This window comes from Balaenoptera ricei, chromosome 2, assembly GCF_028023285.1.
Source record: "Balaenoptera ricei isolate mBalRic1 chromosome 2, mBalRic1.hap2, whole genome shotgun sequence".
Classification (NCBI taxonomy): Eukaryota; Metazoa; Chordata; class Mammalia; order Artiodactyla; family Balaenopteridae; genus Balaenoptera; species Balaenoptera ricei.
In genome coordinates, this window is record NC_082640.1 from 111,079,919 (window position 1) to 111,097,438 (window position 17,520).

A 17,520-nucleotide genomic window follows, 5' to 3' on the forward strand; every position below is an offset into this window, starting at 1 on the left:
AAATAACCAACCCTCACAATTATAAAGTACTTTGTAAAATATTAGATATTTTGTAAAATCAAGTGGCCTTTTCATGACGAAAAGCTGCTCTGTTTCTTTAATGCCGTGACTCTTTTTGTTTTTGTTTTCTTTAGCTCTGGCCAACTTTGTGTCACTTTTGTCTTTGTAGAAGCCATTGTCAGCAGTGGGAAAACTGAAAAGTCTCCCCATGACCAGGAGATCAAATTCTTTGCCAAAGTAAGTGACTCTCTGCATTTAACCGGTTTACCTTCTTCTTGGGATCTGTACCATTTAGGGTACAAGTTAAGCAGATCCAATAATGACTTTGATGAGATGGACATGTGCTTCTCTGTTGTGGAAAGGTCCTGAGGCAGGTGGGTGGTCCGAGGAGGTAAGCAGCCTGCTCTGCTCCACGCCATCACTCAGGGACTCGGGTTCTTCCTCTCTCGATGCTCTCTCATCTCCTAAGATGTGGTCCCTGACAGTGGTCCAGACTCACCTGTACCACATCTGTGAGAAAGGGGGGAAGGAGAGGGGAGGGCAAGCTGTTGTTTTATTAAAGTTCTAAAGTTTAATAAAAGTTGTTTTATTAAGTGGCTAGAACTTAATCATTTCAGCCTCAGCTAGCTGCAAGGGAGGTGTATAATGCATGCTTTAACTGGGTGACCCCATGCCCAGCTAAAACACGGGGATTTCTACTGCTAAGGGAAAGAAGGGAAGAACGAATTTGGGTGCCAGTGGGCTGTCTCAGCCACATGACCCTACTCAGAGGACTAAATACAAGTGAGACTTTGGAGTAGCCATGCTCTGAGAAGCAGAGACAGGATGGTCAAGTCCAGTGGTGCTGGGCCATGCCTCAAATATTCTGTTGGATGCCATGCCCAAGAAGCCACATCTGAGTGCAGGTGTCCTACAGGACACTGATGAAAATGTTGATTCAGGATGTGCATTTCTTTGGGCCCTTAGTCAGTGTCCTGCACTATCCCTTCACGTATTTCTAAGGCCTCTGGTTACAGGCATAGAAGAAAAAAAATGTTTTGGAAACTGGGATTCACAGGTAGAGTTTCCTAGAAATTCCAGGACCAGAGTCTTTTTGTGTTCAGAGTCTTTTTGCTCATTAAGAATGAACTTTTTCAAAGGAACCAGAGGAAGGGCTTTGGCCAGCCTCCTAGAAGTTCATCTCTGGTGGATCTTTCAGGTTCTCCTCCCACTGGTTGACCAGTACTTTACCAATCACCGCCTCTACTTCCTCTCGTCCCCTCTGAAGCCCCTTAGCAGCAGCGGGTACGCCTCTCATAAGGAGAAAGAAATGGTGGCCAGGTGAGTCTACAGAAGAGAAGGTCACAGTGCTGATGTGATTTATGTAAAACCCCAGACTCCTGGGGCTTCAGTGGTGAATCTTTTGGAGAAATGCGCTGTGGCCTGATGATTGGTAGCTCAGAGGTTTTGGTTATCATCTGGTTTTGAAAGTGACTTTATTCACACTTATCTGTATATTATTTTGGCAACCAAGAGAGGTGCACTGTTTGGGGGTATCAGTAGGACTTGGGGGAAACTTACATTACTCAGGTCAGCTTCTATCCTGAAATAACATTTAGAAAAAGGAGAAGGTAATTCTGAAGCTTGGGAAAAGCAAACACACAACCTTGAGAAGAAACGGATTAATACTGTTTTCAATCTCATTCTTCTCAGGCTTTTTAAGCTTAAATTTTTTTTTAATTTATTTATTTATTTATGGCTGTGCTGGGTCTTCGTTTCCGTGCGAGGGCTTTCTCTAGTTGCGGCGAGCGGGGGCCACTCTTCATCGCGGTGCGTGGGCCTCTCACTATCGCGGCCTCTCTTGTTGCGGAGCACAGGCTCCGGACGCGCAGGCTCAGTAATTGTGGCTCACGGGCCCAGTTGCTCCGCGGCATGTGGGAATCTTCCCAGACCAGGGCTCGAACCCGTGTCCCCTGCATTGGCAGGCAGATTCTCAACCACTGCGCCACCAGGGAAACCCGCTTAAATTTTTTTTAAGGAATCAGATCTTACAAGTCCTGGTGTGGATGATCTGAGATTTGAAATCTAGAGTGACATGATTCAATTTAAATTCCTAACAGGAAACACATTTTCATCAAAAGCACCAGCTTCCCTTCTTATTCCACTAGGCGTGACACGTGGATGCCTCAGCAGAGCTGAGAACAAAGCGGGTGCTTCATGATCAGGCTACAAGTGGATACCACTATGCCTCAGGTTCTCTGTATTTGATTTACAAATGACAAGGGATGGATTAGACTTCTAAATTGCAAAGAGTTAAGGACTGCAATAAAGGCAGTCTATCAACCCTTTCCCTGGCATCCACTGATGGTGAACAATGCACTTTATATTTTATAAGGGCCCAGCCGTTGAATATCACCATCTTTGGGAGGATATTCAACCTTTGGATTTAGCTAACATTTATCAAGCGCAGCATGGCTCAGCAGTGAGTTTGATTTTTCATATGCACAAGTTATTGCCCACTTGTGGAAATATCATTGTGAAACACCACAATGCTTTAAATTCCAAGAACCACCTGTGTGTTATGATCTCCATTTTGCAGATGAGGAAACTGAGGTTTGGGCAGGTTCACTCCAGTGCCTAAAGTGACCCAGGTAGTAAGTTAGGGCAAGAATGAAAGCCTAGCCCTCTCTATCCAGATCGAGTGCCATTTTCTCTACACTGTAATTACTTCTTATATTAATATTTGTTAAGCAGGGAGGAACGCATGATGTCAAAATGAGATACACTTAGAATCAGTTACTGACCCAAGATTTGCTAGATATTTTCATGACACACCAGTGTTTTTTGTAAGAAGTTAAGGAAATGAGGAGCCAAGTGAGATACTCAGATAAGCCAACAGAGGGCAGGTGTGTCTGTTCTCTTCATCTATTTTTCTTAGGGTATTAATTCATGGAAATGTAACATTTGTTCAGCCAGGCACCACTTGTCACAGCTGGAATACAAGCTGGAGCTCGCTGATCAGCCTTGCAAATAGCTTTCCGATCCATCAGTGTGCCCGCCGCCCTCCCATAGAAGTGGCCGTATCGGCACTGAACATGCTCACATTTCCAGACCCCTTTTGTTCCCAGCCTTCACCCATACCCCACCTCTTCTGCATCTGATGCAATTTACCAGTGCTTTCCGGAATCTCTCCCCTGGGATCTCTTTAATTTATCACCTTGAAATTCTGAGATGAGAGAGAGGCGCCTGGGGACTCTGGCCCCTCATAACTCTGGGTGAAGGACAGTGCTTCTGCTTGAATCGTGGGTCCCACAGGCAACAAAAAAGGGCCTTTGGAAATTTCAGACCCCGGCCTTGACATGCCTGAGAAAGCACATCTGACAGCAAGGGGAGCCACGTTTATATTAGGATCAAACAACCCAAGGATCTGCTTTAGTTAGAAAAATGTTATTTTGTATTTATACAGAGCGGGTTCATTTTGAAGCATTTTGCCAGAAATAACTGAGTTTATCAGCCCCTAATTCTACAGACTAAAAGGGTCATGTGATTAGTCGCTGACTACAGACGAGAAAGCTAAAACGCAGAGCGGGATGAGGTGAATTCACCACGACAGCCCAGCGAGTCCTGGCAGAGCCACAGAAACTCATATTCCTCCAGGATCTCCGCCAACTCCATGAGTTTTCATCAGATGCATAACTCTGAAAAAAAAACAAACATCCGGGGAAGAGAAAAGAAGCAGCAGTTCATATTTAATTTCACACTCGCTGGCTGCCAAATTTCTGTTAACTTATTCTGAGCTCTCTTAAGCTCTAGGCCAGTGTTTCCAACTTTTTTCCACTGCAAAAACAAATGACTAACCAGGAGAGACTTTGGCTGTGGTGTCCAGTAGATAGCCCAGAAAGGGTCAGTGTATTCATTGAAAACCATTTAGAGGTGAATAAGTGTTCATCCCCACCAACACTTGGATGGATTTCTTCTCTATTTGAGCTGTCTCCTAAAGACGTTTGCCCTGTGTGGGGCAAGACGCCCATGACTTCTAAGAAGATCTTGGGAAGGACTTCAGCTAGGTCTCACCTTGGCATCCCATGGCCTGTACCAGGTGATTTTATTTTACTTCCCCTCTTTCTGTTCCACCGGGAAGGACAGCTTTCTGAAGGGATTGCTAAGTTCTTACCTAGCTGTGCCAATGTCACGTAATGTCAGCGTTCTAAGGAATCTCCTCCCGAGAACTTCAGCAATGCAGGTCAAATGATGGCCATAGTGCCCCTAGACAGAGGCTCTCAGGAGCGTGTTCAGAAACATCTACGGGCTCTTTGCTAACTGCACAAAGCCCTCTATTAGGCACTGTGGAAAGTAAAACAGTAAGACACAACTGGACTCCAAGGGGTTCCATGGTAGACAGTATGGGTGAAAGCATGGAATAGGGTCAAAAAACACAAAAGCGTAGCAGATGGGATTTCCTAGCTTCAAAGACACAGATAGGACAGCAACCCAGTCAGGCCTATAGGCTAATGGAGATGTCAGAGAAAAGCCATTTCTTGAAATGTTTCTGGTTCAGCACAGTATTGCCCATACCTGAACCTTTAACTTTCTTCCAATCCCACCATCTTGCCCACCTCCAACTAAGGCCTCACACCCTGTTCCCCAGAGTGAAGGCTACAAAAAGGGCTTGCAATCTACTGCAGTAATGGAAAACTCATGCTTCCTTCCAGAATCCTCGTTTATCCATGAATGTTATACAAATGAACCTTTCAACATATAGTACGCTCTAGCAAGAGGTGGTTTGCAACAGGTGGGTCATTGCAAAACATAGTACTTGTTGCAGAAGGATTGTTTTCTGCCTGCAAGGTACCCCTCGTGATTCTCCAACAAGACAGTGGGAACCACATGTTGTCCTAGTGTGGTCCAGAGGATTCTTTGAGGGGAACACAGTGCATCTTCCCGGGGTGCTGTACTAGGCACTTTGTTTTACTGCACAGGGGCCAAGGGGTGGGGTACAAATGAGTCTCCCTTGAATCTCTGTCCCTTTCTGACTTTCATTCTTTTCTGCTTCAGCCTGTTCTGCAAACTCGCTGCTCTTGTTCGACATAGGATTTCCCTCTTCGGTAAGAGAAGTATTGCTAAAGGCTTCACCCTCTGTAATTATCCTGAACTTGTGTTTTGCCTTCATCTGTGGCTCCTGCAGACAAGCTGAGCCTGAGGACTAAGGTGTCACCTAAATTTGCCATAGAAAGTTGGTCTGAAGTATGATAAACCCCTCTCTCCCCCTTGAACAGCTCAGATTTATGAATGAATCTTTAATGAATGCTTTAAGCCCTGCCTCTAACTTCCATCATAAAGCGATGTGTCAGGCCAGAGATAAATGCTTTGGCCCCGAACGGAGGCCTGGCGCTTTGTGTGTTGGTGGTTAATAAAGCTGGGCTGTTTATGCGTATTGAGAAGACTGTGTTTAAATGCCAGGCTGAATGCTTTGGGGAGTCACAGGGGATATTTCTGATTTTAGGGAACGATGCTACTACAATGGTGAGCTGTCTTCACATCTTAGCTCAGACACTTGACACAAGGTAAGTGTGCCCAGAATTCTCCAGTAGTTTCTCAGGACTCCCTCTGTGACCCTCTCTCCTTGCTTCTTATTGTACTGAAGAGGAGATGTGTCACCATTATGCAGGAGCTGGGGAGAAAAGGGAAGATGGGGGAAAGATGGATCCCACCATGACATTAGCACACTCTGTTTCTCAGCTCACATGATGGAGAGCCACTGTCATGGTAGATACCGAAAGCTGAGCATTTGATCAATTCTTGTCTTCTCTTACTGAGAAGTTCGTCTTTCAGAAGATAAAATATGTAACGTGGCAAAGTACCACTTCGTATCTAATTCTCCACAAAAAAAGAAAAAGGAAGAGCTGCCTGATGGGTGGCAATGCCATAAGAATCCTGGGAGAGGGGACCCATAGCACTCTGAATTCAAAATGGCCAAGGAAGGGATGTGATTACCAGAAGATCAAAGACAAAAGATAGATTCGAGCCCATGACCTGAGGGTCTGATAGGAAAGATGGCTGAACAAGAAAGGAAGTCTTCCTTTTCTTTCACATACATACATATATGTGTATGTGTGTGTGTGTGTGTGTGTGTGTGTGTGTGTATATTCTGGTAGTATAAACATAAATTATTTGATGAGATAAAAAAGAGAAGCAGTGCAAATAACTGACAGGGAGTTTTCTTTAGCACACTCATTAAGCAGGGCCCTTGTCAAAGTTGAGAGGAGAACACACATCCCAAAACCCAACGCAGAAGAGAGGCACCAACCTAAAAGAGTGGCCAGATGATGAAAATCCTCTACAAACTAAGAATGTTTTTTTTAAAAAAAGTTAAGGGTAGTTAAAGGGGATTTTCAAGTGTCAGAGAGAAACAAACATGTTGTGGAGATGTTAAGACAGCACAACATTTTCAGGCCCAGACCAAAGCATCCCAGGAATGCAATTGGGACGAGGAATCTTTATTCCCAAAAGCGTGCAAAATGCCTTAAGAGAGAGTCCTCTTTCTTAAACGTACCGACCTGCATTTTTTTTTTTTTTAATAGTCATTCCTGAGAAAACCTGAGGAGGATGGTTCATAAATACTTACAGCAAGCCTCACTGACTCTATTTCCTTGTTTTTATTTTTCTGATTGGCTGGATGATTATCATGAAAATGCTGTAGATAAAAAGCATCTGTCCTTATAGCAAGCCTGTCATAATCTTGTGAATAAGATGTAGAAACATGGAAAATAATAGATGACTTGTAGGTTTTGTTCCAGTTCTAAGTTTTATAAAATAGTTTTAAGGGAAAGCCCCAGGTACCCATAGCTAATCTCCATTCCCACATATTTTTTTCAGTGGTCTGATTAAGCTGTCTGTTTTAAAAGGGGCTGGCTCTTCTCCACTCCCCTTCTCCAAGCTAGGACATCCCTGAAAACTGGTAGAAATCTAAGCTTCAGTTGATTTAATTCTCTGTTCTCTCTCTCTAAGAGGTCATACATCACAGGAGAGCTAATATTTCTAACTAGTCCTTATGAAAGTTGCTGAGCCCATGTGGAGCTGCAAGAAAAGCTCCCCTCTCCCTCCTTTAAATTAGATATTTCCAGAAGAATGTAGCCAGCTGCAATATTATATAGATAGCAGGTGACCAACATCAGTTTCTTTCTAAGTCGTCCTGCCATTTCCTAAGAGTTGAGCAGTCATTCCCTCAAATCAAGCATGCCTTCCAGTTGCTGCCCCCCACCACCCCCACCCCACCCCCCACCCCCACCCCACCCCCCGCCCCCCACCCCCCACCCCACCCCCGCCGCCCGACCTTTGGGTTTGTGGATCCCAGTTTCTTTTTGGATGCTAATAACCACTCTCTCCATTTCTCCTGACTCGGTGTCTTCCAGGTGAGTGGGGTGTCAAATGTCTGCCCAGGTTGCACTGCAAGTCACCAGTCTCAAGAAGGGGGTTGGCAAAAAGTTCAGATTATGCTTCTGGTTTTGAACATTGTTTGCTTACAGGACAGTCATGAAGTCAGGCTCAGAGCTGGTGAAGGCCGGGTTACGAGCATTCTTTGAAAATGCAGCCGAAGACTTAGAGAAGACTTCAGAAAACCTGAAGCTCGGCAAGTTTACCCATTCCAGAACGCAGATTAAAGGCGTTTCTCAGAATATTAACTACACCACGGTGGCTCTGCTCCCCATCCTGACGTCCATCTTTGAGCATGTGTCTCATCATCAGTTCGGGGTGGATTTACTCTGTGAGTCAGCCTGCTGTCTGTCATGGATTCATGTGCATCTGGCCACAGATCAATAGCAAGTGTGTGGCTCATTCCCTTAGGCTGACCTTGAGGACAGAGTAGAGATAACTCTTCCACACTTTTTCCTTCTTAGATTTAAAAATGAAGTAACAGACTCTTGGAGGGGAAGAAATCCCCAAATTTGAGTATATAATATTTCATCTTTTCCCACTGTTTTTCAGGACCAGAATTTTCCACCCACTGGTTTAGCTCTCAGCCATTGTGTTCTCACTTAATTTGAAAAGGTTATCTGAGAAATCCAGCAAGAGATATAGGTTGCTCCCAGGCACCAATTTTCCTGTAAAGAAGCTTTAATTTATTCATTGGATACCAGGAGCAAAGAGAAGCTGCTAACATTTCATTGTCTAAGCCTCCAGAAGAAGACTGTAGTTGGTTGCTTTTCTTTTAGTTTGCATTTAGTACCATGTCCAGCCCTCTTTTACTGCCACCAAGCTTCAGTTTCACACTTTAAATGGTGGCACATGATTTAATTAGTTTAACCAGTTGTCAGTAGCCCAGGCTGTGTCTTCCATAGCCTTCAACAATGAAAATCACTTATTTCCATGGGGTTAGGGGGAGAGGTAGGGGAACATTCAAACTCACTATTCTGTGTCATGGACACAGTGCACTTCCTTGTTGAAAAATAAAAAATTAAATTAGTTCTCTTTATGTTAAATTGGTTCCAGCCTTATTGTGAGTTCCATACATTAATAGAGGCACGTAGCCTGCCCATTAAGTTCCTAAGCGACACATGCCCTTCCCTTGGGAAACATGGCAAAATCATGATACAATTGAATTACCTTTTGAAAAACATCCATCAGAGAACTTGGAACAGGTGGACATGAGGAATTTTGCTCTGTCTCTGCAGAGGTAGGGACATTGTACATATCTCCCTAAGAAAGGAACAAAAAGCTCATTCAGACTTCTTTGATTTCTTGCATTCTTCCTTTCAAAAGAAGGAAACAGTGCTCTGGATAAAATTTGATTACAGTGTCTCCCTCTATTGGAGGGAAAAAAAAATACCCATATGGAAGGACTCATTGGTCAAATGATTCCTTTCCCTGAGAAGCAATGTGATCTGTATCAGGAGTCCTACAAAGGAATTGGGATAGCTCAATGGAGGGTGTTTTTCTGTTGGTGTTTCCTCTCCCAGTTCAGTATCTGGCATTTGAGTAGAGAGGGGCTATATTTGTTAAAAAGAGAGGAAGAGAGCTCTTTGGCTCTTAGGTGATGCCAACACGTGTTTTCTGTTTGCAGACCCTTTCTGTGTGCAGGAGGTGGGTCACTGGGATTGATGAACAGGAATGACAGCTCTTGTTTGGTCTTTTCAGTGGGTGACGTGCAGATTTCATGCTACCATATACTGTGCAGCCTCTACTCCCTTGGGACAGGAAAGAACATCTATGTTGAAAGGTAATTAGCGAACAAAAGAGGCTAACACATTCAGGCTGAATGTGTTTCGTAAGTGTTTAAACATTTAACAACAATAGCATCTTTTCAATCCAGCAAAAGCAAAATGCTCACTGAAATGGCTTGGCGATTTGGAGCCTAGGGTATGAAATGTTTACGGCAGTATAAAATGTGTTAATGAGGCTTCTGAGATGTATGACTTCCCTGGCAATCGCTGGAGAATGTATGTGGCTGGAAGAGCAATATAGCCAAGCTAAATTATGTGCTGGTGGCCAAAAGAATGTCGAAGAAATGTCTCTTTTTTCACAATCACAGTTTCCAAATAGCCTCCAGAGTTCCTGTGGTTAAAGCTTGCTGAGAAGCTCAAGGGACGTGAGGCAGTTGCTTTAGTGTTTAATGAGTTTCTGTGTGATACAGCCCGGGACCTTTACCATTCTCGGCTGTCACATTAGCTATAGTTTTAGACAAGTCCACGCTTTGGAAGCAGAAATGCTATTCAATGGTCTTGAGTCTGAACAGGCTGATTTGCTGAGGTGCTTAGGTTCCTGCTCTACTCACTACTATGCCTGGAGCGATGGAGGCCTTCGGTGACTGCCTGCTTTTCACCATCAAATGCCGTGTGTTGTGTGGTTCTGTTTAAATCCACGGGGAAGATCAGGAAGATAAACACAGTGTTAGCCAAACCCTAGACTTAGTCTTATCCTTGGAAGACTTTTTTTCCCTTTTCTGCCTTTTCAGTCAACGATACTGAAGGAATTTGATCTGTGCTTAAAATTATTTAATGTAAACATCCCCTTGGTATCCATGCTCCATGGGCCTCCTCAGTTTATGATTTACAAACAAACCAACGGTAAATCCCTATTTCACATTGAAACTTACATAAATTCTAATTGCAATTTCTCAATAAAGCAAAGACAAGACTTGGGCTCCTTCAAGAACTCAAGAACTGATGACTTGAAATCATGGGCTAATAATCAAATAATGTTGAAGAAATGTCTATGTCTTCATAATTACTGCTTTTAAATAGCTTCTAGAGTTCAAGACATCGACTGGAGAACTAATGACTAATTTATTTTGATTATGATTTTAATTCCTTAGAGTTATGTAGCTTTCCTTATTTTACATGAAATATAGATAAATAGTTCTATCCTTTAATAGGAACTGGGCAGACAGAAGTCATAACCATATTTTATACCAAATCAACAAGAAAATTAATAAAATTTTTTCTGTTTAATACAGAATTTCACTTAGGGAAGGTATCTTTACTTTCATTAAGCATTTGTGAATATTTTCTCAATATCTTTTCTTATTCTGTCAGTTTCTATATGCATATATACATACATCTATATGTGTATGTGTTTCTTTATACAATTTTTTGAAAAGCTTATGCATTATTCTCTTTTTAAAAAAGAAAAAAATTCAAAGAAAGGTCAACTCTGAAATGTCAGACCAGACCATATGACTTTTTATATTTTATTCATATACTCACAACACTGTGAATATTGGTGCCTGTGTTTTATACTCCACACAGGTAGAAAGCCAGGCTTGAAGAAGCCCCTAGATCAAATATGCCCCTATTGTCTCTCCATTAGTTAAGGAAGCAACTAAGGAAATAAAGATTTAAAATCCTCGAGTTGTGATGCTGCCACCATTAATGACTTTTATTTGTTTATTTTCTCTTGTATTGTGAAAGTAAGACATACTTATTCAAAAAAAATCAAACAGTACAGACATATGTAAAGTTAAAAGTCTGCTGTTTTCGTCACCCCAGACCACCCCACCTAGTAACAGTTTGGTGTATACCATTCCAGGTGTTTTCTACATGTGTACGTTTTTACACATGTTGGATCATAATATTGCTTTGCAACTTTGTCTTGTTGGATGAAGCTAAAAACTGAATTTCTTTATCATACAACTCATATTTTTAATTTATCATTTAGATAAAATCATCATTAATTCTCTACTTTAAAAAAGATGAGCAAGTTTAGTACATTTACATTTCTAGCTACTTCCTATCCTTTCTACCTTTCCTTTTTTGCTATGTAATTCCTTATAACACGTACATGTTATTTTGGAATATTCTAGAACTAATGTTCCTTGAGTTGTTTACCTTGGTTTGTATTTAAATGATTCAGTGTGTAGCCAATCCTTTTGAACTGTGACTTTCCCATTCCAGAACTCTTATTTTGATTTATCTCTTGGTTGGCCAGATTCATCATATGTAGTTTGCTTCTGTAAGAGCCCTACTCTTGAGTCTTTGCATATTTTGGACTATCATCCTTTGACTTTATATGTGAACAGTTTCCATGGTATAAAATCCTTGGGTCATAATTCTCCTTCCTCGGAAGTGTATAGCCTTTGCTTCTTTGTGCTCTGACAGTGTGTGTTCCTTGGATCCGGTGATTTGTTCCCCATACACGCGACTTTGCCGTGGGAGGGGAGAAGCTGCTGCTCACTGGGTTCTTTCTTTGGTCCTGAAGCTCATTCACTTCACTACTACCATGTCCCAGGGTTGTCCTTTCTGTATCAGCCCCTGCACTTCTTCTCAGAACTTAATATGCCCCCTCCGTCTTTAGGTCCTCGTTTATTTAACGAGTCTTTCATTTTATTATATTGTTGTCGGGTTTTTTGTCTTAGCTGTTGTTCAAAGAGCGAAATTACGTGTATTTATTGGCTTTTTCTTTAACCTCCCACATCTCTCATTTTCTCTTCAGTAACTTTTTTTTTTTTTTTTTTTTTTTTTAAATTAATTAATTAATTTATTTAATTTTGGCTTGTTGGGTCTTTGTTTCTGTGCGAGGGCTTTCTTTAGTTGTGGCAAGCGGGGGCCACTCTTCATCGCGGTGCGCGGGCCTCTCACTATCGTGGCCTCTCTTGTTGCGGAGCACAGGCTCCAGACGCGCAGGCTCAGTAGTTGTGGCTCACGGGCCTAGTTGCTCCGCGGCATGTGGGATCTTCCCAGACCAGGGCTCGAACCCGTGTCCCCTGCATTGGCAGGCAGATTCTCAACCGCTGCGCCACCAGGGAAGCCCTCTCTTCAGTAACTTTTAGCTAATTGTTCTTTTCTGAAACTATCTCCGTGTTAATACTTCTTCTTATATTCTGTGAGGGTAGAGAGAAGTTTTCTGGTTTTTTTTTCCTGGATAATTCTTCCTCTGAACTCTGTTTCTCATCTATTTCTTGGTCATTAGGTACATTTCTAGTTCTCAAGAAGGGAAAGGAGTACGTGTGCATGTACGATGCATGTATGCGTGTGCGTGTATGTGTGTTCAGTGGAGGAGAGTGGACAGGGCTGAAATATCAGGCAGCTTCAGAACCTAGAAGCTGACTGAGAACTAACTCTTTCTCACTGTATCAGCAGTGCCTTTAGCCCTAGGAGTCATCCACCCTTATCCTTTGGTGTCCTTCCTCAACCAAAGTAAACAGCTGGTGCAGATAAGAGGTTGGTGAAATTCTTGGTGCATCCTATAGAATAGGCCTTTTGCTTAGTGATTTAATATGTGTTTCTTCTCTGCTTTAGAGGAGTTGAGGCAGCAACTACAAAACAGGTTACTTCTCACTCTTTCACTCTACCTCACCTCCACTGGTTCTCCAGGCCAGGCGTCCAGGTCATAGTTATGGCAGATGGCATGCACACTCCTTCCTACTCTGGTCCTGCCTGCCACTCTGCAGGATGGAACCTGGGTCCCACACACGTCCAACAGGTCTCCCAGGGGCTGCTCACACCCTTAATCCTCATTGTTTCAAGCAAAACTCATTTCCTGGGCTCCTCAAAATCCCCATATTTACTTCCAATGATCTCTACACTCTGCTCTAGGTCTTGAAAGAATGTTTCAGTTTCAGCATCTTCACTTGATTTGGTCCATACTTTGCAGTGTGAAATTATCACACATTTTCTAATTTTAGCATAGATCTAAATTTCTTCCCAAATTTTCCCCCAGCTCTTGTGGGTTTTAGGGAGGAAAGTATTGGCTTGGCCAAAAAGTTTGTTCCGGTTTTTCTGTAAGGTGTTACGGAAAAACCCAAATGAACTTTTTGACCAACCCAATATAACGAAACCCACCATTTCTCTACCACCTTTTACTGAAGTTTCTTTGGCTAATGAATGTCTGTAGGGTTGCAAAGGAACCACTCAATATAGCTTGAGTACATTGTGGATAGAAAAGATCCAGACACCTCAGTGATAGGGTTGAGTGTGAGAAGGAAAAAGTCATTGAAACAGAGTAGAGACCTCTTTTGGGGATATTTTCTAATTGAGGCAATACTGAGATGGCCACTGACAAGTTAAGTTTTCAGATACAAAATTTCAGGGTAGGGTAAAGGCTTTAGTGTATTTAAACATGGAGAATACTTAACATTCTTTAATCTGGATATACTTTGATTAATTGGTAGAGCATTTGATGGGGGGTGCATCAAGAAAACTAAGTTTTGTAATTAACTGCGTTAAGCATTGACTCTCCATTTTATTTCAAATTAAAACTTTGTTTTTGCCTTCACACTTTAGAAATGTTTATATCTTCCCTCCTGCTTTGCCCCCTTTGACCAGTTTTGTTCTGAGCAAACATTGCTTTCCCTAAACCACTGAGATGACTAGTATTTCTCTCTAGAACCTTGCTGTGCCTCCACTTTCCGCCCCTGTGCTACGTGTTGCCTCCTCTCCGTAGCATCCTGTGGAATTTACATGAAGGAACTTTCAAAATTGCAAAGCACCAGATATGTGCAGGCATAATTATTATTACCATGATGACTTTGTCTCTGCCTGTGTCCCGGATGATAGGCAGTTGAGAAGCAAGGTCCGAGTCCATGGAAATAAAACTGAGAGATCAACTTAGGAGGTAACAAGAACTGAAATACAAATTGAACCAAAGTGAAAAGCAGGAAGGGAGGGATAAATTAGGAATTTGGGATTAACAGATACACACTACTGTATATAACATAGATAAACAATAAGGACCTACTGTAGAGCACAGGGAACTATATTCAATAACTTGTAATAACCTATAGTGGAAAAAAATCTGAAAAAGAATATACACACACACACACACACCAAATCACTTTGCTTCACACCTGATACATTGTAAATCAACTATACTTCAACTAAAAAAAATAAATTGAACCGTTTTCAGTCTGTCAGCATTGACCAAGTACTGTTATATGAAAAATACTGTTCTAGGCAATAAGAACTAAGGCAGGGGGTGGGTGTGTAGGGGGAGAGTGAGTTTCTCTATCCACTGAGAAACTCTTCCAGTAGATCCTTTAGTTGCCATGGAACTGTTTCTGTAGCCCTTGCTCTGCTTGGTCTACACCCACACTGCCCCCTGGGGTGGGGGGCACTAATGATCAGAGAAGCATTTTAACAGCAGGCCTTTGCCAGGCTTAGTCCCCCTTGGACCTGGAGACCAAGGTCATTCACTCTGGTATTTCACAGCCAGGAACATTAATTGGCAGACTTCTGGGCTTTACTTTTACAGAACTTCTAACAGCGAGGCCAGGAGAACTGTTGTTTCTCCCTCACAACTAATTAGCATCATTGTGTGCTCCAGACTAGAAAATGCCAGTGTGGTGGGCTTGTAGAGACTCAGTTTGTCAGTAACTAATATTATGCTTGACCCTCTCCCTTGAGTCAGGGAATCAGAAGAGCACTAGAGAACTGTCTTTTGCTCCAAGGATTGCCTTTTATCAGATGAACTTCCTATAAGTCCACTTGCAGGAGATGACAACTTTTAATTTTGGTGAGAGAAAGAGAAAGGAAGGAATAATGGGTTTAGTACCAAGACAACCCAGGACCAGCTGTTTCCAAGGTTCCCCTCCCTGGGCCAACTAAAATTTGCTCTCAGATTTCATATTACCCCTGGTCCTCCCTGATTTTCACCCAGAGTTTTTTCTTACTCAAAGCTCTCTCTATGGTATTTCTTTCCGTTCGTAATTTACCTCTTTATTTCCTCTTCCTCCTCAAAAGGCAAGACTAATGAGAGGAAATGGGGTTGGTTAAAATGGCGAGACTGTTGACTGAAAGTCAGCCCCTGTGTGTCCTCATGTTTGATGCGTACAGGCCCTCACTCTGCTCAGTTGTCCCTGAGGGCGTTGGCCTCTTCTCATGCCCCTCCACCACCACCGTGAGCGGAGCAAAGAAGGGAGGGGGTGGGGGAAGAAGAGGTGGAGAGAAGGGGAGGTGGGAGAACAGGCCTGGCCGGGGCCAGCTCAGAGGTGAAGCAGCTTTTGCAAAGCTTCCGGGAGAGGAAGCCTGCGCAGCCCCACTGCCTCCCCTGCCCCCTCCCTCCACCACTGATGAAGCCTCCAGATGGAGCAGGGCAGCACACACAGGGCCCAGGGGGGCTGCTTCTGTGTCTCCAGAGCAGACCTGGATGGGGCGAATTAACAGTCACACCTTCCACGGAAGGACAAGGCTGTGCTGTTAGCTGAGAACGGCTTGTCCGGTTGAGGGCATTCTTGCTTGCTAGAGGCTAATTTGAAAGTTATCTGCTCAAATACTTCATGGCCAAATAAGCTGTCAGCTGGTCCCCTAAAAGCTGAGCCCAAGAAGAAGATACAAGATAAGGAATAAAACCATGTATATTAACTGTCTTTGAAAGTAATGAAAAGATCTCATTTTTCATAAGTTTGCTAACTTGGCTAAGATTGTGTGGGAATTCCAAGGAATACACAGCTTTCTACCGACTCACTCACCCACCCTCTCCCTCCTTCCTTTCTCTGGTCCAGCAGACTCCTCTGGCATCTCAAGCAGAACAGTTCCGTGTACCCCCGGGCTAGCCCCCTGCAGATTCTGATTCTACCCCAGATAGTCCTGTCAAGTCAGTTTTTCAGGACCAGTTAAGATCACATTTTTAATCCTGCTCAAATGTGTATCTTCCTCTGTGCTATAATGGTGTTGCAGGTTGATTTTAATCCTTATAATTAGACCATAAAGACGTGTTATTTTGTCATACTGCATCAGGGTTCTTTGTTTCCTTCCTGCATTCATTTCACCACCTGGAAGCCAAAGGCCAAGGTTAAGACTACCTCGCTCACCCCTCAGTAAACAGTGACTTCCCTAGCCATCCCCCTGCCTTGCCCCATAGTAAATGCTTGTTATCCCACCCAGAGACCCTGCAGCTTTGACACTCTGACTTCTTGGTGCTGCTGGAATTGTTGGCTGTTGTCATAGTGAAGGGCAGTTAACGCGGTCTTGGGTTTGGGTTTTGGTGGGAGCTGAAGGGAACCCTGAGAACTGAATGCCTTCCTGTTTCCACAGAATTGCAGTAGTAGGTTGTTTGCTCTTGGCTCCAAGTATGCCCTCTCTAGCTGGCAGTTTTCTCCATGACGGTTCTGTAACATCCCCCAAGATGCAGCCTGACACCCTCCGCTCCCGAGGCTTCTGCTAGAGGGCTTCATATACACAGTATCCACGCTCAGTTTGAGTTGATCAGTCACAGAGGAAGGCAAACAACCCTGTAAGCTTGAACCCTGTAAGCCCTTCCAACTCTTCATTATCGACCTACTGTCTGCATTTTCCACTAGCTGTCTTTGTATCACAGTCTAACAAAGGACTCACAGTATTGGTTTATTTGAAGAAATTTTTCCCCTTGTTTGGGAACTGACATCACTTATGTAACTCACAAGGCGGGCATGTAGTCTGTCTGTGATTGAATGCCAGTGAGTGGCAGAGAAAAGATATTGATGAGTGGAAACCAGATGGCTTTGGTCTCCCATTCATCAGAAAGCAACAGATGTCAGCCCCCATATGGGGCCCTTCTCGCCAGTACTGTCACCGTGTCATCTCACTAGCAGAAAGGACCTGTGGGGTTAGAAAGTACAACTCCAAGGCTAAGCCCAGGTCTGCGAGGGGGAAGCACTATTTCAGTACTAGCTCTGCTTTGACCAGCTGGTGGCTGGTTCCCATCACTTATTCTTGTAGCCTTGGTTATCCTGCAAGCAGCACAACTCCTCTCAGCCGGAGAACGCTTGGGTTGGCCAAAAAGTTCGTTTGGGTTTTTGGCCAATCCAATACAAATCTGAACTAGGAATCCCAAGCATTTTGTTTTTGACTGATTGCTTGTTTCACAGAAGGACTTAAAACCCAGAGCTTAATACATGGTGGACACACAAATGTTTGTGGGAAAAAAAGAGAAGTAATAGGTGTTAGAGCTCTTTCGTCTAAATCAAGCAATAGGTTTTAGGACCTGTTGTTTCTCTCGCAAAGCGGGTTTTTAGTTTTGTGTCTTATTGGTGCTTTTGGCCCATTATCTACTGTTCCCACTGGTGGACACAAGCTCCATTCACAGGGAACAGACACAGAGAAATTACACAGAAGATTTCAAAACGTTTTG

The 17,520-nt window shown here is 43.2% G+C and overlaps 1 protein-coding gene across 4 annotated transcripts in view; it reads left to right on the forward strand.

The window, feature by feature from the left end:
- The window catches only part of RYR3 (ryanodine receptor 3), a 553,341-nt gene that overhangs the window by 456,128 nt on the left and 79,693 nt on the right, over positions 1-17,520 (forward strand). For all 4 annotated transcript variants that reach the window (XM_059913701.1, XM_059913702.1, XM_059913703.1 and 1 more), the window contains exons 59-64: positions 170-237; positions 1,199-1,320; positions 5,035-5,084; positions 5,483-5,543; positions 7,506-7,744; positions 9,115-9,196. In XM_059913701.1, the coding sequence (XP_059769684.1) occupies positions 170-237; positions 1,199-1,320; positions 5,035-5,084; positions 5,483-5,543; positions 7,506-7,744; positions 9,115-9,196 (622 nt within the window). The remainder of the gene's footprint in view (positions 1-169; positions 238-1,198; positions 1,321-5,034; positions 5,085-5,482; positions 5,544-7,505; positions 7,745-9,114; positions 9,197-17,520) is intronic.